Here is a 23,618-nt window from a genome sequence, read left to right as displayed (position 1 = left end):
TTTATTAAAAAAAGTGTAACGATAACCATTTTATTCTCTAGGGTGTTAGGATAAAAAATATATATAATGTTTGGGGGTTCTAATTAGAGGGAAGAAGATGGCCGTGAAAATGACATTAGAATTGCTGTTTAACTTGTAATACCAACGGCCACCACCAGATGGCGCCAGCTCACACATCTGGTGGTAATAACTTGTAATACCAACGGCTCACCACCAGATGGCGCCAGCTCACCTTCCAAGCCAAGTCGCCAGGACGCTATTTCTAGTCGCCCTGCTTTAGTGAAATACATGAACTTTTGCACGATATTCATATTTTTCGAGTTTGAGCTGTAGGTGTTGGTTTTTTTTTTATTTTTTTATCAATAACAGTTTTATCTAGAAGTTTTCAATACACGTATATATGCAGGACCATACACGTAAGCAACATCTAGTGAAGTGGTCAGTAATATATTTGACATTCTACAAAGCTCTATCTGACCAGTTATGCGTCCTCTTCACAAAGTACGGTGTTGGGTTTTTATTGCTTTCTCTGCCCCCTGTTGGGGAGATTCGCCCTCTCTATTTGCCCTGTTTACGGTTATCATTGAAAATGAAAGGGAAAGAAAATCCCAAATTTTGTGGTGTCCTCAGAAGGAAAATCTTCCAGTGGGGACACTAGCTCTGGTGACCTGGGGAGCCCCAAAGGGATTCCCTTAAAGTGGATTTAAGCGATCACCTTGTAAAACAACCCATTCAGTTTAAAATAGAAATGAAATGCAAAACATTTTTGTATGGATATAAAAAAACATAAATGTCCCCCCCCCCCTTAAGTGATCACATTCCCTCTGTTCTCAGCTGCATAAGAGCTGGGGGAGGAGAAAAGGCAGCACACTGAGCTTCCTAGTGACAGGCTGTGAAGGGGGGGGGGGGGGGGGTGGGGGTGCGTGTCAGCATATGTCTGATCATTGGAGGAGACCGGGCTGAGTTGCCAGCATAGCTAGAGAACTGACCATTTTTCTCTCCTGCTTAGGCTTCATGTACATTGCTGCTGGTAAACATTTTAGGAGCAGTTGGGCGTTTTTTTTTTCAGCTGCCCCTGAACTCTCCTCTGTTATCTTATCAGTACATGTACACAGGGTCGTTTTTAGGCAGTTTAGTTTAGTAACATTTTTTGGAAAGCAACAAAATGCGTTCAGGACGGATCTTCAGAGGCATTTGAAACGCTAAATGCCTATAACTACTTGTAAACGCAGTAACTTGCATTTGGGCGCATTTTGTTTACAGGTGTTTTTAATGGAGATACATTTTTGACAAAAAAAAAAAAAAAACACTTCTAAACACAAATGCGACATGTAAATGTGGCAAAACTGACGTTTTTAAACATCGGTAACTATCTGTCATGTTAAATCATTCAGGAGAGGTTTCAAAATGTCCCGTGTACATTAAGCCTTAGTGTGGTCAGTTTTTAAGAGGAAAGAAAATATGAACTGTTGGGTGAACAAACGCTTTCATTTGCAGGGATTTCCTCTCTCCTCCTGTTTTGGCTATGGGACAGGAAGTGAAGGGAAATCTCCCTATGGGACACAGACAGTTAAAAAAAAACTGACAAGGGTTATAACCCTCTCTTATTCTATTCTAAATTAAACAGTTTTGCATTTTGTTCTACTTTTAGAATCCATATGCCCCATTCAGTAAATTGGACATCCAACCAATTTTGTTAGTTCAAACACGAAAAAGGGTAAAAAAAAATGCTACAGATTTTAAAGAGGCAGTAAACCCTGATGAGTTTTACTTCTCCTTTTTATTCCTCTGCAAAGTAAAAGCATAATGAGCTAGTATGCATCGCATACTAGCCCATTATTTGGCACTTTCCTGCAAACGATGTCCCCGCTGGTGGAAGCATCCATCTTTCGCCCCTCTTCCTTCTGGGGCCCGCGGACTCCGGCTCTGACTGGCCGGAGCTGCGTGATGTCACTATGCGTATGGGAGCCGCCAGTCACTTCACACGTTGGGGAAGAAATGGCATGGAGGGCCGTTTCTTCACTGCATATGCGCCGATGACATCATCGGCGCACTATAAGGTAAGTCTCTCCTAATTGCGCACGTTTAGGAGATATTTTCAGTACATATAGGTAAGCCTTATTGTAGGCTTGCCTGTATGTAAAAATGTCTCTGGGAGGTTTACAACCACTTTAAGAAGAAATGGGTAAACCACTATGTCCAAAAAACAAATAAATAATGGCCCATTCAGTAACTGAAGGAGACTTAACCACTTCCATTCCAGGCAGTTCCGCACCTTCCTGCCCAAGCCAATTTTCAGCGCTGTTGCACTTTCAATGACAATTACGCAGTCATGCTACACTGTACCCAAACAATTTTTTTTTATCATTTTGTTCCCACAAAAAGAGCTTTCTTTTGGTGGTATTTGATCACCTCGTTGCGCAACAACTAAAAAAAGACAGAAAATTTTGAAAAAAATTTAGTTTTTATTTTCTGTTAATTTTTTTGTAAATAAGTACGTTTTCTTTCTTCAATTACGGGCACTGATGAGGTGGCACTGATGGGCGGTGCTGGTATGCGGCACTGATGGGCACTCATAGGCGGCACTTATGGGTGGCAGAGGTGGGCACTGAGGAGTGGCACTGATGGACACTGAGGGGTGGCACTGATGGCATTGCTGGGCATCACTATAGTCAGTGCCCATGTTGCCAGTCAGTGCTCATTTGTGGGCACTGATTGGCATTATTGTGCTCATTTTTGTTTTGTTTGTTTTTTGCCTATTATTGCTTTATTGGGCCCTGGTGGCTTCCTTTGTGGTAATCCGAGGGGGGGCTGCGCTGATAAACAATCAGCGTGAACCCCCCCTGTCAGGAGAGCCGCCGATCGGCTTTACTCGCGTTTGTCAGACTCATGTACTTTTTTGGTGCAGGTGCGATGCAAACTTCTATCCTGCAATGTAAACTTGTTAATACCTCCACACTGTAAATTCGCACTTTACCCTAGACCAAAACCTGCATCAAATTCACACACCACATTGCAGCGCTGCAGTGTGAACCTAGGCTGAAAGCTACAAGGGGTGACTTGACCACATATGTTGTAGAGGTAAATTAGAAGGGAACTGAGCAGGATGAACACAGCCCTCCACTTATAAAAGTGGGCCTTTTTTTGTTTTTTTTTAATGCAGAAGACTGAGTGGATGGGTTAAAGGACCTCCTGGCTGTCCATACAAGTATTGTTTTTTGGATGAGAATATTCTTAAAGGTTTTCTAAAGGAATTTTTTTTTTTTTATCTTAATAGCTTCCTTTACCTTAATGCAGTGCTGTTTTCATGTCCTCTTTGTTCGTTTTTGCTCTAAAGTTGCTGTAATTCTTCTCTGATCTCCACACTTCCTGGTTGTCTGTTTCCTGATAACCACAGTACTGGGAGCTTTCTCTCTGTGGTCACTAATCAAGGAGGTGTGATTACTGTGTGTCTAAAACCCCTCAGCACCAATCGGTTTCGTTTTCCAAACCATCACTGCCCTGTATTGGCTCTGTACAGCAGAGGCAGAAAACAACATGCAAAAACGAAACTAGAAACTACAGGTACATTACATGATTGATTTTTATCTATTTTTTAATCGTTTTTAAAAGGTATCCGTTAACTATTATGTCTCTATACCCTGTAAACGGTCATTTCAGCATAAAACATTTTTTTATTTACAACTCCTTTAAGAATATTACCATACGATAAATGTCATTCACAAATGTCACTTGGTTGTAACATTCAATTTCTGACCAAAAACAATATTCACAGTCTGAAAATTCGCTTGATCAAGACGTTTTTTCTATTCTGAGCCTTCAAATTTTTCCATCGCTGTGGTCGAAAACGATTGTCGATTTGACCCCACTAACGATTAAAATCGAACGTTCTTAAAAATGAAAAACTTTGAACGAAAATATATACGTGTATGGCCAGCATAACACTGCAGCAGATGGAGGGGGGTCATTCTGCTCCTTCTACTTATCTCATGTGTTGAGGCAGAAGCGTATTCTATCCACCATTGGCATCAACATGTTTTCCTTCATGGACCGCCCTTGCAAGTCCCCAACCCTCTTGGTCGTGGTAATTTATATTTTTAAGGTTAGAAACGTGAAGGGATCCTCCTCTATAGGTTCAAATGGGTGTTTGGATAAAGCCTCCAATAACCTTGTCAAGTGCCATGGTGGGAAACTGCCTTTGGAGACCGTGGAAACTTTCCCTGGCCACCAATTTTTTTTTTTAATGAGTTCTTCCTTTGCCAGTCTTGTATCAAGAGAGACAGAGAGGGCCGCTATCTGAACCCGAAGGGTGCCGACCGCTAGGCCCTTGTCTGCTCCACCCTGGAGAAACTCCAGGATAACCGGAACAGTGGTAGATATCATCTGTCTTTCTTTACACCAGGAACGGTTCCAAACTTTTAAGTAAATCTTTTTAGTCACTGGTTTTTCTGCTCAGGAGGGTACGTATCACTCTTTCTGAGCAGCCTTTACGTTTTGGGATCTGGTGTTTACTAACCAGGCCGTCAACTGGAAAAATTCTGGTCTTGAGTGTAGTACTGACCCCTGCCTGAGAAGATCTGGCTTGTTCAGGAGGCTCCATGGCTCTGCAACTGCCATGGATCTTTAGCTTGCGAACCAAGCTCCCCTTGGCCACCAGGCTGATATCAGGAGGCGCTGGCCTGGGGACTGGCTGAGCTTCTGAAGGACCCGCGGAATCGATGCTAGGGGTGGGAAGGTGTATGCCAACCTGCACTGCCAGGTCTGAGTCAGGGCATCTAAACCTTCTGATACCCTCTCTTGGGAAATCAAAAAATATCTCTATCTTCCTGTTTTGCCGGTTGGCGAACAGATCTATTTCCGGATTTCCGAAGCACTGCACCAGGGTTTGAAATACCTCCAGGGTTCAGTTCCTTTCCCCCTGCCTTAACGGCTGAGGAAGTCCACCTTGGTGTTGCTTGTCCCCTTTTATGTGGACACCTGAAATGGAGAGAACTTTTCCCTCTGCCCATTCTAGGATCTATTGGATAATTCTAGAAGGGGTCTGGACCTGGTGCCTCCCTAGTGACTCAAGTAGGCTACAACAGTGGCGTTGTCGGAGCTTACCTGAACCTCCTTGCTCATGATGCTTTCTTGAAAGGCTTTTAGGGCCTCCCCCACTGCTTTGAGCTCCCTGTAGTTGGATGACATCTGACCTAGTGAGCTGTTCCATTGACATTGGGCTTTCTCCTTTCCTAGGTGGGCCCCCCACCCCCAGGAACAGGCATCGGTGGTATCTTTTACCGGATTCTACTGTGCCTATGGTTTGCCCCCTTTTTTAGTTTTTATATTTGGTACTGTCCACCACTCTAGGGAGGACAGTACCTGAGGGGTGAGCAATATCTCCTGATCCAGTGTCTCCTTTTTGTCCCAGGAAAAAGTGAAGGACTCTTGAGTGAAGTTGCACCCAGACTATGGTCGATATACTTGCCGACATCAGACCTAGGGTTCTGACCACCTCCCTTCTGGAGCGTGACAGCGTTTTTATCAAGTCCCCCACTGATGAAGCTAGTTTTGCCACCTTGTCCTTTGGCAAGAAGAGCTTCTGTAGTCTGGTGTCCACTATGTTGCTTAGAAAGGTCTTGATTTGTTCTGGTTCGAGGGAGGATTTTTCCATGCTGATTATTCAACCCAGGTTTTCCAGAACAGACATTTACCTTGTTGGTATCTTATCTGACCTGGGTGACTGATGGTCCCGGAGATCAGTAAGTCATCCAGGTATGGGAGCAGAGATATACCCTGGAGATGCAGAAAGGCTAAAAATCCTTGGGCTGGCTGTTAACCTGAATGCTACTGTGAACCTCAAGAATGCCTGATGATCCACGTTAATTGGCACATGCAGGTAGGCATCCTTGAGGTCCAGTGTCGTTGTGAAGGTCTCCTTCATGAGGTTTTTGCATACAGACTAGATACTCTCCATAGAAAACTTTTTGTATTCCAGGTTACACTTGTTCAGGTTTCTTAAAGGATTTTTTTTTTTTTTTTTCTGAAATGACTGTTTACAGGGTATAGAGACATAATAGTTAACTTATTCCTTTTGAAAATGATTAAAAATAGATAAAAATCCAATCATATAATGTACCTACAGCTTGTTTCATTTTTGCATGCGGTTTCCTGCTTCTGTGATGTACAGAGACTCAGAGCCAATACAGGGCAGTGATGGTTTGTAAAACGAAACTGATTGGTGTTGAGGGGTTTTAGACACACAGTAATCGCACCTCCTTGATTAGTGACCACAGAGAGAAAGCTCCCATGACTTTTTTCATCAGGAAACCGACAACCAGGAAGTGTTCAGAACAGAGAAGGATTACAGCAACATCAGAGCAAAAACGAACAATGAGGACATGAAACCAGGACTGCAGTAATGTAAAGGAAGCTATTTAGCTAAAAAAAAAAAATCCTTTAGTGACCCTTTAAGTTTACTATTAGCCGATACTTTCCTGATGGCTTGCGAACAACAAATTCATGGGAGTAGAATCCCTGGTATTGTTGTTCTACCAATTCCTGGACACCATCCGCAAGGGTTGATCTTTTCAGGGTATTCCTGGGGGGATGTGTAAGGGTAATCATAGAGGGGGGGGGGGGTTTGTTTTGCCGATAACTCCAAACAATAACCTTCTCGTAGGATCTGGCAGATGTAAGTGCTGTCTGATATCTTTTCCCACTGAGGGACAAAAGTGGGACAGCCGTCCTTGGGGGAGGAAACAATAAATTGTTCTTTTGCCTTCACCTACCATAGCCCCACCTGTTAGGCTCTTTTTCTCTATGCTGCGGTTGCCATGGGGGGTCATGAAATGTTTTCTTAAACTCTTCTTTCTTTCTTGGGCTTTACTGAGGACTTCTTACCCTTTTTCTGAGGACCTAGACCATGGTTCGACAAATTCCGGGCGCCAGGACGCCGTTGCGCCTAGAATTATCGACCTGGCGCCCGTGGCAGCAGAGCTGGGGTATCCTGTGCGCGTCGGACGCCCTCCACCCACGATGGCCGCTAATTAAGGCCGCGGCTTTGCGGCCTATGCTTCCTAGGGGACTGCAGCGAGCGGGCCGCCCCCGGGCGACACCCACTGGGGGGGTGTCAGGCTGGCGGCGCCTCTCCCGCGACTAAAGACAGTGCTGCGGGTTTAGGCAGCGGCAGCACGGATCGGTCACGTCCTGTACCTGTAGAGTCCGAGGTAGTGGCTTTGCGGAGGGTACTGCGAGCTGCACCCGAGCCAGTCGGCACACCCGGCGCAACCATCACATTCTGTCCTCTCCGTGGTCGCGGCTCTGATCAGTCTCTGCAGTGACTGTCATAGCCGAGCGGAGAGTGAAGCCGCCTCTCCTCCTCCGTTATGTCTACACAGTGCTGTGCATGCAGGAGGAGGGGGGGGCGGCTTCACTCTCTGCTCGGCTATGACAGCCACTGCAGAGACTGATCAGAGCCAAGAGTCCGCGCGACCACGGAGAGAATGGAATCATCATGGCGCCGGGTCCCATGTCTGCCGACTGGCTCAGGTGCGGCTCGCATTACCCCTCCCCCTGCAAAGCCACTACCTCAGAGGCGTACTAATTGGAGGCCGGGCCGCACCGGGGTGCCACACACTGGGGGGTGTCAGGTCAGCCCCCCCCCCCCCGTGACTGGAGCGATGACGGCGCTGAGCGCCGCGGAATCGGAGAGACTTTTAGGGAGGGGGGTTGCGGGGTGACACCGCAGCACCATCCATCCCCTTTTTCACGGCCACGGGCACAGCCGAGTGAAGCCGCTGCCGCCTCCCTCCCTCCTCTCTGTTTGTGTGTACAGAGGGGGAGGGGACCTTCTGTCCATGTGCCGTGACCGTCGCTGCGCTGATCTGAGGTACTGAATGGGGAGGGGTGTTTGCACTGAGGGGGGGGTGTTTGCACTGGGGGGTTGTACTAAGGGGGGGTTTGCACTGAGGGAAGGTGTTTGCACTGGGGGGTTGCACTGAGGGGGGGTTGTACTAAGGGGGGGTTTGCACTGAGGGAAGGTGTTTGCACTGGGGGTTGCACTGAGGGGGGTTTCACTGAGGGGGTTTGCACTGAGGAGGGGTCCAAAGGTGCAGGGTGCTGTTTAATGTAAAGGGGCCCAGATGTGCGGTGCTGTGTAATGTAAAGAGGTCCAGAGGTGCAGGGTGCTGTGTAACGTAAAGGGGTCCAGAGGTGCAGGGTGCTGTGTATTGTAAAGGGGTCCGCAGGTGCAGGGTGCTGTGTAATGTAAAGGGGTTCAGAGTGCTGTAAAATGCAAAGGGGTCTAGAGGTGCTGTGTAAAGGGGCCCAGGGGTGTTCGCTTCTGCGCGCGAGCTTGGCGGGACGGGGTGCGTTTTCTGGCTCCTAACTTTTCTAGCTGGCTCCTAGACTCCAAGCAAATTTGTCAAACCCTAACCTAGACAGACCGCCATCCAGGCGCTGGCCAAACCGCAATGAACCCTGAAAGGGAAGGCCACGTAGCTTAACATCTCCTTCCCAGGCCTTAATTCAGACAGCTCTTCTAGCTGAGTTGATTAATGCTGAGGCTCTTGCAGACTCAACTGCGGCATCTGCAAGGTAAGCGACAGCTTTCCCTATCGCTGATGGGAGTCAAGGACGTCATCTGATTTGGATTCCTGAGACAGGTGCTTGGTCAGTTTCTCCACCCAGAAACTGTATTCCTGGCTACACAGGCTGCTGCAAAAGCTGGACCCATGGCTGATGTATTGGCATCCCAAGCTTTTCTAAGGGGGGATTCTGATCTACAATCCATCAGATCCTTAATACTGCCTGCATCCTCAAAGGAGAGGTCAGACTGCTTGAGACAGAGCGGCATCCAGTTTTGGGAGCTTTTAAAGGGAAACCTCCTTTTCCATGTTTTTTGTTTGACAATTCTCATTTCGGGCTCCCTCCGTTCCTGTAGGACCAGATTCTTTAGGGATTGATGGAGTGGGAACACCATGGATTGAGCCTTGCTCAGCACCCTGTATAACTTGTCCTGTGCAGAGGTTACTCTAGGGGCTTCTGGAAACCTCTTTGTGGCATATATTGCCTGCAGGAGCCCATTCAGATCTTCTAGGGTGAGTGATGTCTCCTTAACCTTGCATCCTCCTGTGTCTCGCTTAGCTGGTCTGGATCCACCTCCCCATCTGAGCTGTGTTCTGACCTGGCCTGGCTTTCTATTCCCCTCCACATCCTCCTCCCGACCTGGATCTGCCTGTAATTGTGGTCGCCTTCCCTTCCTCTGGTTCCATGAGGAGGTTGGCTGGGTCCTGGGCTGCTGGGTACTGCTTGTGAGGCTAGTACGACCACTGTCCACCGCCTTGCTCTGACTCTCCACGCTGTTCTCTCTGCATTTTTAGCACTTCCGGGTCGTGCTGTTCCTCTGGTGCCACCCATGCGGCTGTGTACCAGAGTGAGGCTTGGAGTGCAGCACTTGATTCCCGGTGCATTGCCACGAAATGAGATTTGCCATCGGATGAGATGGCCCGCCTCCAGCACATCCTATTGGCTCACTCCTGTCACGTGACATATTTAAACGTCAAGTATCGACGCAAACATCAGTCTCAGCTAGGCTATCATAGGGAGAGGATCAAGCTGTCAATTGATTGTGTTTCCTGTAGGGAGGAGCCCTCATCTCAAATTTGTTCTGCATTGATTTCAATGGGGTGCAATACCACATGCGGCCAGAGGCGGGGGGCGCCGGAGAGCCTCCGAGAAGGCCCGAGGACACTTTGGCTGACCTCAGCAAACCTCGGAAAGACTTCCTACCTGAGATTTGCCGAGGTCAGTCGTGCTGTCCTCAGGCCTTACCGTGCATTTCTGAATGGCACCGATTGGCTTGGCTCCAGCGCCCCCCCACCTCGGGCCAACAGCGGTACTGCACACCACTTTGGCCTGAATCGTGCTCGTTTTAAGAGACAACCCTCACAAACGAGTCACGATTTTTTAAAATGCAGCGCTCGTATTGCGAAACGCTCGTTAACCGCGTTACTTGCAATCCGAGTTATATAATTTTATATATTTATTTATTTATTATAGCTAAAAAAATAAATGTATTGATATAGAAACAAATTCATAACAATTTAGACTGTAGTATCTATTACAAACCACCAGATGTCACTAGAACTCACTAAAAAGATTTGTCAAACTCAGTAGACTACTGTCACTGTTTTTACAGAATATTCTATAAAATGAAATGCATGTCTATAAATTCTTTCTGTGGGAAAATGTAGGAAAATTCCCTGTGTTTTACTCTAATTTCCCAAATGTTCTTCCTATCCTTCCCTTTGCTAATATTTTACTGCCTTTTTTTTTTTCTTTCTATTTTCCGAACCATTAAAATTGATAGCGTTTACAAAATATGGGATAGTCTCAGAGTCGGTTCACACAGCAGCGGCACGACTTCGGGGGCGACTCTGCAAGTCGTCCTGAAGACGACTTCAGAGGCAATTTGCAAAACGACTTCTGTATAGAAGTCAATGCAGGTCGCCCCGAGCCGCCCCCGAAGTCGTACAGGAACCTTTTTCTAAGTCAGAGCGACTTGCGTCGCTTCTATTAGAACGGTTCCATTGCATTGAATGGGACGCGACACGTCAGGCGGCTGAGCCGCCTGTCGTGTCGCCCCAGTGTGAACCGGGTCTCATGGCATTTTTATTAATAATTTTTTTTTTTTTTACTAGTAATGGTGGCGATCAGCTTTTTTTTTTTTTTTTTTTTTTTTTTTTTTTTTTTTGTGACTGCAACATTATGGCGGACACATCGTACACTTTTTTGACACATTTTTGGGAACCATTGTCATTTTCACAGCGAAAAGTGCTATAAAAATGCACTGATTACTGTGAAAATGACAATGGCAGTGAAGGGGTTAATCGCTAGGGGGCGCTGTAGGTGGGGTTAAGTGTGACCTTATGTGTGTGTCTAACTGAAGAGGGGCGGGGCTGGACGCGTGACGTCAGTGATCGTCGTTCCCTATATCGGATAACAGACGATCACTGACATTGCCACAGAGAAGAACGGGGAAGGTTTGTTTACACACATCTCTCCCAGTTCTTCAGCTCCTGTGACCTGATCGCGGACTGGGTTGCGAGCGAGCCGGCGCACTCGCGACCCACAGCTGGACTCTTAAAGGGGGTGTGGATATATATGTCCATGTGCCATTCTGCCGACGTATATCGTCGTACGGCGGTCCTTAAGTGGTTAAAGCAGATGTTGGATCACCTATAGTTTGAACAAAGGTGTAATTTGTACATATGAGGGGCAATGCGGATGCACACTTGCCTTTTAACCACTTGACCTCTGGAAGATTTACCCCTCCCTCATGACCAGGCCATTTTTTGCGATAAGGGACTGCGTTAATTTAACGCACAATTGCGACGCTGTATCCAAACGTCTGTCCACTACACTATATACTGACCAATACTGACTTGTCTAACCTCTCTCTCTCTGACAGTCTCACCTGCAGCTTGTGTGTTCAATCAGCCTGGAGGAGATAAAGAGAGGGTGTCCGGAGGAGAGGGGGAGCCTGGAGGATTGGAAGACAGAATATCGTCCGAAGGCTAGAAGGAGGCGGGACCAGCTCCACCTTGGTCGTGGATAGGCTAGCCTAGCCCCGCGGTGATCACGGATTGGCCAGCCCCGCCGTGATCATGGATAGCCCCGCCCGCCCCGGTACATGACTATTCACAGGGACACACTGCCTGGCGTCCCCCTAAATGTATGCACCCGGCTCCGTCCACACTACCCCTCTGGCTCCGCCCCCTCTCCGTCCGCCGACTTCCGGGTATCGGATCAGGCATCAGGATTTGTGCGAGTACAAGTACTGGAGGCAATATACAGATCAAAATTTTGGTCAGTTCATCAGGGACTGGACAAATTTAAATCCATGTATGGGACTGTGGTTGTACTGCTAGAGCGCATTTATGGTGGCGATGCGAGTCCTAGACCGCTTGGGTATCCACTGTCTAAAAGAAAATGAGGATGGTAGCAGTGGGGGCAGGAGAACAAAGGGGGCTTGCAGAATTACACGAGGGGCAGTCCTTTTGAGCTGTTCTTCTGAAGGCTGTTCAGAAGGCTCTGAAGGCTGCTTTGCACTTAACCATCCCAGTTAACTTGCATTCAGTATAGTCTCGGCACAGGTGCAAGGTAGATGTGGTTCAGATGCGGTATGGATTGTGTACACTTGGGCCCAGATTCACAGAGAGCGGGTGCACATTACGCAGCCGTAGCGCAAATAATATTCGTTGCGCCGACGCAGCGCAGAGAGGCGAGCATGGAATTCACAAAGCCAGTGCTGCCAAAACTGCGCTGGGTTTCTAAGGCGTAAGTCGGCGTAGGTGGAAGTGGGCGTGAGCCATGTAAATGAGGCGTGACCCCATGGAAATGATGGGCCGAGCGCCAGACAGATACGGATCATGAAATGCGCCGGGACGTGGACGCATCCCTCTGCGCATGCTCACAACCACGTCGAAACAACTGCCTAAACTACGCCGAATCAATGCCTACGGCGTGAACGTAACCTACGCCCAGCCACACACACGTCTAACGTAAACTCCGTAAAATACGCCGGCTTGTGTTCCCTGGTGCAGACCTTTGCATGTCTGCTGCTGGGTTACACCTCCTTTATGGGGCTTAACTTTACGCCGGACGTACAACTTGCGCGCACATCGCGTAGCCTGCGTCGGGCGCACGTACGTTCGTGAATCGCCGTATTTCCCTCATTTGCATATTTGAATAGAAAATCAATGGGAGTGCCACATGCGTCCAGCCTAAATATGCGCCCACGCTACACCGGCGTAGGCAAGTTACGTTTGCGGGATGAAGCCTATTTTTAGGCGCATCTTGGTTTGTGGGTCCGGCGCACAGATACGACGGCGCATATTTGCACTTACGCGGCGTATCTTGAGATACGTCGGCGCAAGTACTTTGTGAATCTGGGCCATTGTGTCCTGCTCTCAGTGGCTTCAGTCACTGCTAGCGGTATCCGCAATGGGTGAATAGCATTTTCACTAGTCCCCAGGATGCTGCGGTGACCTGACACTGTAGAAGGGAGGTCCCTTGATCTCTCCCTGAAAGCCCCCGATGATCAGTAGTGGGAAGCAGAGGGTGGATGCTCCAGTCTCTCTACTGCAGCAGTGCAGGAGCTGTAATGTAGGCAGTTCTGCGCTCCCACTGGGTGTCCTTGGGGTTAGATCTCTGGTTATGGTCTCCTGCTGGCAGATGAATATCCAGACAGATGTGCTCTCTCTCTCTCTTTCTCTCCAACTCACTTTGTGACAAAAGGAAGAGCTTTCCCAGGCAGTTTAATAAAAACAAAAACAAAAAAAAACATATTTTTATTCCTCCCATAGTACAGTGCATATTGGGATTTGTATTGTAAGGTTCCCATTTGTCCCATTTCTATGGCTTCTGTCTGTCCTAGCTGTTCACCCATTGGCCAGAGTAAAATGATGCATTATAACATCAGTATCTCAGTAGAGGAAGCATTGCTGTAGCCCAGCACTTTGCAACACTTGGCATCAGCCAATCAGGAGGGAGAGACCCAGATGGACTGAGACACTCGTACAATATTGCTGGATAGAGAATGGGGCTCAGGTAAGTATTAGCGGGGCTGCTACACACAGAAGGTGTTTGTTTTTTTGTTTTTTTTATCTTCATGCCTTTACAACGATTTTAACAGTCCTTTTTTTTTTTTTCTTCTTGTTTTTAAATATTTTCCCATGTATGCACCTGCCTCTGCCTGCCACTTCATCATCTTCTAGATCAGGGGTCTCCAAACTTTTTATTTCGAGGGCCACATCGTAATTTTTTTTTTTTTTTTTTTCAAATAACAATTTTTATTAAATTTCTCATGGGTAATAACAAAACAGACACACAAAAGGAGTCGGAAAAGACCCATATACAGTTATAACAATGCGCACTGAGTGCACAACGGAAATAGAGGGAGATGGGCCAGAAATATAAAACGGTGCGAAATGTAAACAATCTCTCTCGGCATTGGTGCCAGTAATACTAAACCTAGTAAACATTATTTTAAAGTTGGTATCATATATAACTTGGCAGAGAGAGTCTGCCTTTTCAGAAAGCACATTGTAAATTTTACACATACTCGCGGGCCGAGAAAAAAAAAAAGGATTCTTCTTAAATCCATAGCAGCGGAATAGAATAAAATGTTCCCTTCACTGCCATACCCTTCCACAACTGTGTCCCCTTCACTGCCATACCCTTCCACAACTGTGTCCCCTTCACTGCCATACCCTTTCACAACTGTGTCCCCTTCACTGCCATACCCTTTCACAACTGTGTCCCCTTCACTGCCATACCCTTCCACAACTGTGTCCCCTTCACTGCCATACCCTTCCACAACTGTGTCCCCTTCACTGCCATACCCTTCCACAACGGTGTCCCCTTCACTGCCATACCCTTCCACAACGGTGTCCCCTTCACTGCCATACCCTTCCACAACTGTGTCCCCTTCACTGCCATACCCTTCCACAACTGTGTCCCCTTCACAGCAATCAACTCCACACCCGCCGCCACACTAACAACTGTGCCCCCAACATAGCCAATTCATCCCCATTCTGCACATTTGTTTCCTCCTCATCAGTCTCTCCGTAGCTTTACCACTGTGCCTTCTGCACTTCCCCATCTTGGCTCCCGTCCCGCTGTTACATAGGCTCGCTGTATGCAAAATCACACTGATGTAAACAGCGGGCGGGCGAGCAGTCTGCACTGAAATACTTCATTGGTTGAGGCAGAGTGAGCGCCGCGATTGGTTGAGGCCGAGCGCGGGGAGTGGTTGAGCCACAGCAAGCACCAGGATTAGTTGAGGCCGAGCGCGGGGAGTGGTTGTGGGGCCTGTGCTGCATACTGCCGGGGGTGAGTATGCATCACAGGTTTTTCAACCCGACAAATCTTTGGCACAAAGACCGTCCCTGCAGAGAGTCTGACTCTAGATACGGGCTGGTAAAAACGGCCTAGCGGGCCGGATGTGGCCTGGGGGCCATTCTTTGGAGACCCCTGTTCTAGATGACTAGTTTTGGAAGAAAAGAATTCAGCTCTAATGATGCTTTGGAATCTGCACTTTAATTGTCAGTTGCTAGTACCAGAGGGATAAAAGATATCCACTCGTAAGATTGGATGGCCGCTTTACTGTTTTACTCGTTGGCTTGTCCTTGTGTTCAAATCTTAACTCCTGGTGAGCTATGGATTTAAGCTGGGTACACACTGGCCAAAAATTGTCCAGTTCAGCAGGAACCGGCCGTACATAAACCAAATCAAATACCCATGGGAACATGCCAACGATCGGGTTGTGTGTACAGCTGTCTGACGAAAAATGATCAACTTTTGTCTAAGGAACATACTGGAAAACCAGCATCCGATCAGTGCTTGCAGCCATTGGTTGCAAGCGTTGATCAGTATATACAAAAACACGAGAGATTTCTGCACCAACATCACTTGTGTTGGTAGGGCAGTTTTTTTTTTTATTATTTTTTTTTTATACAGCCCGCTAGGTTGAAGGAAAAAAAACGTGTACTGTCTACCAGGCTTAAAGGAGTTGTAAAGGCAGAAGTGTTTTTTATCTTAATGCATTGTATGCAGACCCCCAGCACCTCCCAATTACATACCTGAGCTCCTTCCCTCTCCAGCGATGTGCACAATCCCCTCAGCCATCCAGTACACGTCTCCTGATTGGCTGAGACAGAACAGCGGCGCTATTGGCTCATGTGGCTGTCAATCAAAGTCAGTCAGCCAATCAGGGGGGAGAGAGGACGGTGTCAGGTAAGGGCTTTGTGTCTGAATGGATACACGGAGCTTTGACTCAGCTTGGGTGCCCCCTGTAGCAAGCTGCTGGCTGAGGGGCACTCAAATGAGGGAGGCGCTAGGAGAAGCAAAGAGGGACCTGAGAAGAGGAGGATCCTGGCTGCTATGCCAAAAACCAACTGCACAAAGGTAAGTAAAACCTGTTTAGTTATTATTTTTTTTTAAAGAGCCTTTACAATCACTTTAAGAGCTTGCTGTCAATCATGTTCCTGGCAAGTAAGTGAGATATGAATACACAATACATATTTCAGAATACTATTTATTAGTTGGTGTACAGCAATAAAACACAAATCTACATACATTTTTTTATTTGATTGTTGATTAAATATATTGGATTTATTCGCTACAATGAAGAATTCATACAAAATATATTACTCGCCTTATAATATGAATATTCTTTTTGCAGAATATGATCCTTATAGCCCTGAACTTCCACCTGCACCTGTCGGTCCGGATGAGGACTTCTCTGGGGCTGCTCATGAGACCTGTAATGATACTCTTGAACTTGAGAGAGTTAATAAAGCCATTGAAGAAGTCAAGAGTGAGGTGGAAAGAGAGCAGAGAAAATATAAAGAACTGCTGGAGATAAAGAAAGAGTACATCCCTAGTCAAAAAAGATCGGTTAAGTCTGTCAATTCCCATTTAGAATACAGTCCAGTTGGCTCAGGAAGCAGTGCTTTATCTTATAATCCCACACTGCTGTCTCATTCAGCTAAACCATGCAAATACACGCTTGATGATTGTGAAAATGAAACCAATAAAAGACGTTCCATGGAATATATTCCAACAGCAATTCCAAAACGCATTGTCAAAAAGTATGTTATTGATAACTCAAAGCCTTCCACAGATATGGAGTACGATCCCATGTCAAACTATTCTGCTAGACTTTTAAACAAAGCTACACGTCAAAAAGGAACTAAAAGCCCTAGAGAAAGACAGGATGAAGGTTGTGCTCCTCCTGCCAAGAAGGTACGTAGGCAATCCTCTGATCTGCTATTAGAAGCTACGTTTTCTGACTCGGAAGATGATTCTGGTTCTGTCTTGTCGCTTAATAAAAGCATCTTGCGGACTGAAATTAAGGATAAATCTGCACAGGCGGTGATTGATATTTCTGTGCATTCTAACATAGATGATGTTAAACAACTTAAAAAATGCAAGAGCAAAGCGCATGCTAAAAAAGATAGCCTTGTGGATTCCAAAAGTAAGAAGAAAGAATTTGTTCCTGGGCCACCAATGTGTGCAGACTCAGACAAGAGTAAAACCTTCAGTAAAGAACTAAAGAAAGAAAAAAAAAGTTTGTCAAAAAAGTCTGAAATGGCAACTGTAAAAAACAGAAAGTTGGAAAGTGATAAAAAAACAAGAAAAGCTAGCATACTATCTGAAAAGAATGCCCGGTTAAATACAGACATTTCAGCAGTTAAAAACAGAGAAAAAAGTCAAAGTAAAGCCAAAAAGGAAAAGGCTAATTTGTCATTTAAAGAATCAAGTCATGGAGCAGGAGATAACGGTGGAAAGTATAAAGTAAAATCAGAATCCCATGAAAAATCTAAAGAACTCACTGAAAGGGTGTTGAAAACTAGAACAAAGCAGAGAACTTTGAGTCACGTGGATTTATTTGGTGATGAAAGCAGTGAAGAAGAAGGGAGAAAAAAGAATATAAATAGAAATTCTCGTTGTGAAAAGGGTACAAATAGTAAAGAGAGGATCACAAGCTCCTCCCGTAGAAGTTCAACATCTTCTCAGGACTCCTCCGAAATAGACTATTCCATTCTTGAAAAAAACTTGGACTTGGACTCGGACCCTGACCTTGACCCAATGGAGGAATGTCTGAGAGTATTTAATGAGTCTCAGGATGTTAAGACTGAAGATAAAGGAAGGAAAGGAAAGCAGGTAATGTGTTACATTATATGTTACAATATGCACTGCTCCTCATTGCTTGTACACAATGGACACCAGCCCATGTGCTAAGAACTGTTTGAGTGCTGGCTGGTGTAAACAAGCTCTCAAGCGCTCTAATCACATCCCTACGTAAACAAAAATGTAGACCCAAGTTATTGAAATGAAGCATTATGTAAACGTGCTGTCCATGTAGTTGCAGTGCTGCCTTGTATGAAGTTACATCCAAATGCTAAATTGTGGTTACAGAAAGGTTTCTGAAAGCCTCTGAACTTGCCATTTTGTATTGTGCATCCATGTAATACAAGGTAGGACTACTTTTTACCTCCAAAACCGCTTGAAATCTTTGTTATGGTTTGAACAGTGGGCCTAAAGTTTCACAATGCATACCTGTGGTGGCCATATTTACTCTTTCTCTATATTACATGGGGTTGGGGGAATTCATAGCCTCAGAGGAACTGATGACAATACTTCAGTTCTGATACGATCAAAATGTATTTTCTGTACTCACTGAAAAAAGGTAAGAACTGATAATCTGCAATGTATTAAATGTTTGTTCTTTGGTTTGGATTTACTATGTTTTTTTTTTTTAACCCATGCTAACTCAATAGAATCATGCATATTTTTTGCCCGCATGTGCCTGTTGTGATGCTTCAATTCTACTTCATCCTTAAAGTGGTTGTAAACTTTAAGTCATGGAATCTGAATTAAGCACATGTATCTGTAGTGTTTTTACTTATCTATCTCCAAAGCTCATATTGTCCTTACTTGTTCCTCTGTTATCAGCAGGAGTGGCTTTTGAGAAGTTTTCCCCACACATGAGATACATTTTGTGTTGGGGAGGGAGCTCAGCACAGAGCTTGTTTATTTAGAGCACAGTTGTTCTGCTCTGTGGAGGAGGTGTGTTACTTTCCTCCATTCAGCTCTAACCCACTGTTACTGTTGCCTTTCCGCCCCGGGCCTCCCCTGTGCTCCTGACAGACCACAAAAGATTTTTACTCACATAAGATATAACCGTAGCAAAACATGTAGACTTTATATCAGTTGCAGGGGTACCTGATATTTGTTTATACAAGTGTAATGCTGGGTTCCTCTTTCTTGGCATTCAGATAGTACACGTCAAACTCCTTATGATTCCAAGAAGATATAAAATGGAGAGGAAAAATAGATGGGGGGGGGGGGGGGGCCCATGCTCTGGTCCCTGCCGCTCTAAGGCTCCTCAGCTCGGAGCCGTACGGGGATCTCCAGTCAAGTATCTGATCAACGGGCCCCAGATTTTTTCGAAGGCCACTATTTTTTCATTCAAAACAGCTGAGAGCGTTTCATTTATCATGAGCCAAGTTGAGCTTGTGCTTAAGTTGGTCAAATGGGATGGCAGCTGATCTCCAATTTCTGGCTATAGCGATTCTGGCAGAGATAAATATGAACAACTTTAAACCCCAACAGGGCGTGTTTAGGGGGATTTAGTGAGGTTGACTTGGGTAAGGGTAAAAATAAAGTTGTAAACCCTTATCCAAAATCTTTGCACCTTGGGGCATTGCCACCATATATGGTATATCGTTCCATCCTGCCCACAACCTCTAAAGCACTTTGGAGAAGCTCCTGGGACATCAGCAGCCAAACTGATCGGCACCAGGTACCACCTTAAAAGAACCTTATAGTTTGCCCCTATGTTAGAGGTGTTAATAAGTGATCTGGAGGCTGCTTGGGCAATCGAGTGCCCATTCAAGGTTTTCTTGGAGGTCTTGCTCCCAGTTGACCGTGTAAGCTTAACTGGAGTATGCGTTTAAGATGGTATACAATTCAGATATATAACCTTTTAATTTTATCATATTTATGACATAAGTATTCTATGGGCAACATGGTCGTCAGGTCAGGCTTGTGAGATAGTGTTTAGGTAATGTTTCAGTCGAACAAAACCGGTAGTGTTCGAAGTCTGGCATCTGGTATTTATCTATTAGGATCTGTTTAGTGAACGTGCCATTATGGTCACAAATTTCTGCAATGCGTAAGAGACCTTACAACCACTTTAAAGGAGAAGTCCAGCCTAAGCTTGTTTGGTTGGGCTTCCCCTATGGGTCACAGGAGTGCAGTTTATTTTTCACTCCTGTGAAACATTTTCAGCAGAGAGCAGACAGGAGTCCACTCTCTACTGACGACACCAGAATCGGTCCAGGCTCTGTGTCATCGCAACAAAGTCTGGATTTGCCAGGTGCCTGGATTGACGCCCGTCTCCGCGAGCCGCTGAGAGGCTGGGACGGCTGCTCCCTGCCCCTCCACAGCTCAGCACTCCAGTGAGCGTGGAGGAGCAGAGAGGAGAGCTGCTGACTGACAGTCTACAGCTCTCTGCTTGGGGAGCTGAGAGAACCGAGCCATCAGCGGTGTTCGATCGCTCGGTACTCAGTGTAGAGGCACCGGGGGACAGATGCAGCATCAGACCGGTGCTGCATCCACCTAGGTAAATATGACGGGGGGCGGGAAACTAAAACCCCAAACCCATACTTCTCTTTTTAAGGATTCATTCAGTGTTTGTCAAATTTTTTGTTCTATATACGTCGGATAAAATTGCATTTTCCTAGACCATGTAACATATATATGTACAATTTTTATTCATTATTATTATATTATTATACAGGATTTATATAGCGCCAACAGTTTGCGCAGCGCTTTACAACATCAGGGAAGACGGTACAGTTACAATACAATTCAATACAGGAGGGATCAAAGGGCCCTGCTCGTTGGATTCATATGGTTTTATTTATCATGTGCCCACTGTATTTTAATTTTTCTGTTCTAAACGGTCAGTAGTGGATTATTGCAAGGTCTAGAGTTCTACATGAACAAGTCTGGCCAATTGTCCTCCTACCCCTATTGCTAGTGTGTGTTTTGTGTGTATAATATTTTTTTTTTTTTTTTTCTTGCTTCACACGTTTTCAGCTCTAAACTTTAGAGATGGTGTTGTGTGAAAATCCCGGGACGTCAACTACATTGTTCTTTTTTTAGGACAAAAAATAAATAACAATAAGATAAAGTCAGTGTGACATGAAATATTGCCAACCAGCAGGTATCGCTTTAGGCTCCCTTTTTCATGCTTTTTCCTGTTTCTCTATACATCCTGTTTATTTATGCCTTTTTACAGAGCTCATTATTTCAAGGTGAAATTTAAGCACAGACGTGAGTAATTCAGGACATTGACTCGTTCAACTTTCTCTCTTTTTTTTCCAGTTGGCCCATCTGAACTTTTAGTGAGAGACAGGGCCCTTTCACACAATTGAAGCATGTTCATGCCTGTGCTAATAGCATGTTTTTGTATGGTTCATTCTGTAGTCCTTCAAACTCAAACCTTATTTTTCTTGATTGCATGACATTGAGAACTTGTAACTCAAAATCTTCTACAGGGTGGAAGCAGGAAGTGCTGTGAAACTGTGAGATTACACCTTTTAGGTACATCCTTTCCACTTTAATCACACCATGGTATAGAATATCCTAGGGTTGTCCCGATACCGATACTAGTATCGGTATCGGAACCGATTCCGAGTATTTGCGGGAGTACTTGTACTCCCGCAAATAACCCCGATACCGAAATAGAATACTCCCCTGCCCCCCCCCCGCGCGCCGCCGCTGTTGTCACCGCATTCCCGCTACCGCCGACTGGGTAATACGGGCGGGGAACATTACAGCTTTGAATAGCTGTAATGATTCGCGCCGCGTATAGACACTCCCCATTGCTCGGGTGAACTGTCCAATCGCGAATCATTACATCTATTCAAAGCTGTAATGTTCCCCGCGCGTATTACCCAGTCGGCGGCAGCGGGGATGCAGGTAAGGGAGACATGGCTGGATGGGGGGGGGACATGGCTGGATGGGGGGGGGGGGGACATGGCTGGATGGGGGGGGGGACATGGCTGGATGGGGGGGGGGGGGGACATGGCTGGATGGGGGGGGGGAGACATGGCTGGATGGGGGGGGGAGACATGGCTGGATGGGGGGGGGGAGACATGGCTGGATGGGGGGGGGGAGACATGGCTGGATGGGGGGGGGGGAGACATGGCTGCATATGGGGGACATGGCTGGACATGGCTGCATTTGTGGGGGGACATGGCTGCATTTGTGGGGGGACATGGCTGCATTTGGGGACACATTTAAAAAAAAAAGTATCGGTATTCGGTATCGGCGAGTACTTGAAAAAAGGTATCGGTACTTGTACTCAGTCCTTAAAAAGTGGTATCGGGACAACCCTAGAATATCCTATAGACCAGAATCTCCAAGCATGTCTGCAGAGCTAGCTGCTCTTGCCGGGATGGAACCCCCCAGACCAGGGGGTACCTGTGTTGTGGTAGTGGAGGATAAAGATCACTCTTTGTACACTATTGGGTAGATTCAGGTAGAGTTAAGCCGGCTTATCAGTAGATAAGCCGGCCTAACTCAGAATCCGCCGTATGTTTAAGCATATGCTCAAACAGAGATACGCTTAAACATATCTAAGATAGGACGGCTTGCGCTGTCCTATCTTAGATTGCAATTTTTCTGATGGCCGCTAGATGGCGCTTCCATTGCGGCTGGCGTAGATTATGTAAATGAGGGGATATGCCGATTCACGAACGTACGACAGGCCGACGCAATACTTTTACGCCGTTTACGTAAGAGATGGGCCGCGTAAAGTTAGAGCTAGGCTCTAGTGGAATAGTAATGTCAAGTATGGCCGCCGTTCCCGCCGCGAAATTCGAAATTTTTACGTTGTTTGCGTAAGTCATCCGCGAATCGGGATTTACGTCCACGTCGAAATCAATAGGCCCGTACGGCGTACTTGGCCGCAATGCGCACTGGGAAATGTAGTCGCCCGGCGCATGCGCAGTGAAAAAAAACGTCAAAAACGTGAGGTCAAGCCTCATTACCATGAAACACTCCCCCCTCCAAGTCATTTGAATTTGGCGCCCTTACGCCCGCCCGCTTTAGGCTACGCCGCCGTAGATTAGCAGGCAAGTATATTGAGAATCATTACTAGCCTAGCTAATTTACGGCGGCGTAGCCTAAACAGGCTAAGCTACGCTGCTGTAACTTTTCAGGATTGTACCTGAATCTACCTATATATTATTCCATTTGGAGAGAAGGGTCTTGGTGTGTGTGTGTGCGCGCACGTTTCTGTATGAAACAATTTACTGATCTAATAATTACAGCTTGTGGAATATTTTGGCTAAATTAGCCAGAAACTTATTGAGGGCTGTCGTCCATGCCAATACTAGATCGGTGTTTAAAAATACTTTAGGGAGGAGTTTGAAAAGTGCCTTGAATACTTTGTAATTTAAAATGTATTTCCTGACATCAGTCATATTTATCCTCAACGCTTCCTCCAGAGCATGTCCACTTTAAAGCATTTTTTTCTTTTACTGTTTTCCTATAGCAAAAAACATCTTTTGTTACCCTTTGTGACATCACTAACAGGCTTGTAAAAATCCTGCAAAAGCAGCTGCTAGGAGCTCACTTCCTACTGATGTGAACCTGCCCTAAGAACTACATCTCCCAGGGGTCTTTCTTACACAGAGTGGGCTCGATAGAATGTCGAACCCGGCAGAATATCAAACCATGTCACTTCCTGTGACTTCAGCTGTTGCAGAAAACCACACGCATTGCGCATGCAGCACCGCATGTGTGTGTGTTTGTGTCTGCCTTCTCCACTACACCCTTTTTTTGTGAAGGGTAGAGACAAACGGGGAGGGGGTAAATTGATAACCTAATGTAGTAGTTCCCTTTATGTAACAGAGTATGTAGTTAAGTCCAATGAGGCTGGAGAGCACAAATTTGTAACTGCTCCTAAATAACCAATGTGACATGAGCCTTATGGAAGGCTTCTTCAGATAGGTGTTCATTTGCATGTTTACTGAATTTTGTGTGAGTTTCTT

The 23,618-nt window shown here is 46.0% G+C and overlaps 1 protein-coding gene across 7 annotated transcripts in view; it reads left to right on the top strand.

The window, feature by feature from the left end:
- Positions 1-23,618, top strand: part of REXO1 (RNA exonuclease 1 homolog) — a 213,213-nt gene that overhangs the window by 12,987 nt on the left and 176,608 nt on the right. For all 7 annotated transcript variants that reach the window (XM_040322589.1, XM_040322588.1, XM_040322586.1 and 4 more), the window contains exon 2: positions 16,229-17,712. In XM_040322589.1, coding sequence (XP_040178523.1) covers positions 16,229-17,712 — 1,484 coding nt within the window. The remainder of the gene's footprint in view (positions 1-16,228; positions 17,713-23,618) is intronic.

This window comes from Rana temporaria, chromosome 1, assembly GCF_905171775.1.
Source record: "Rana temporaria chromosome 1, aRanTem1.1, whole genome shotgun sequence".
Taxonomy (NCBI): domain Eukaryota; kingdom Metazoa; phylum Chordata; class Amphibia; order Anura; family Ranidae; genus Rana; species Rana temporaria.
This window is presented reverse-complemented; position numbering and strand designations above follow the sequence as displayed.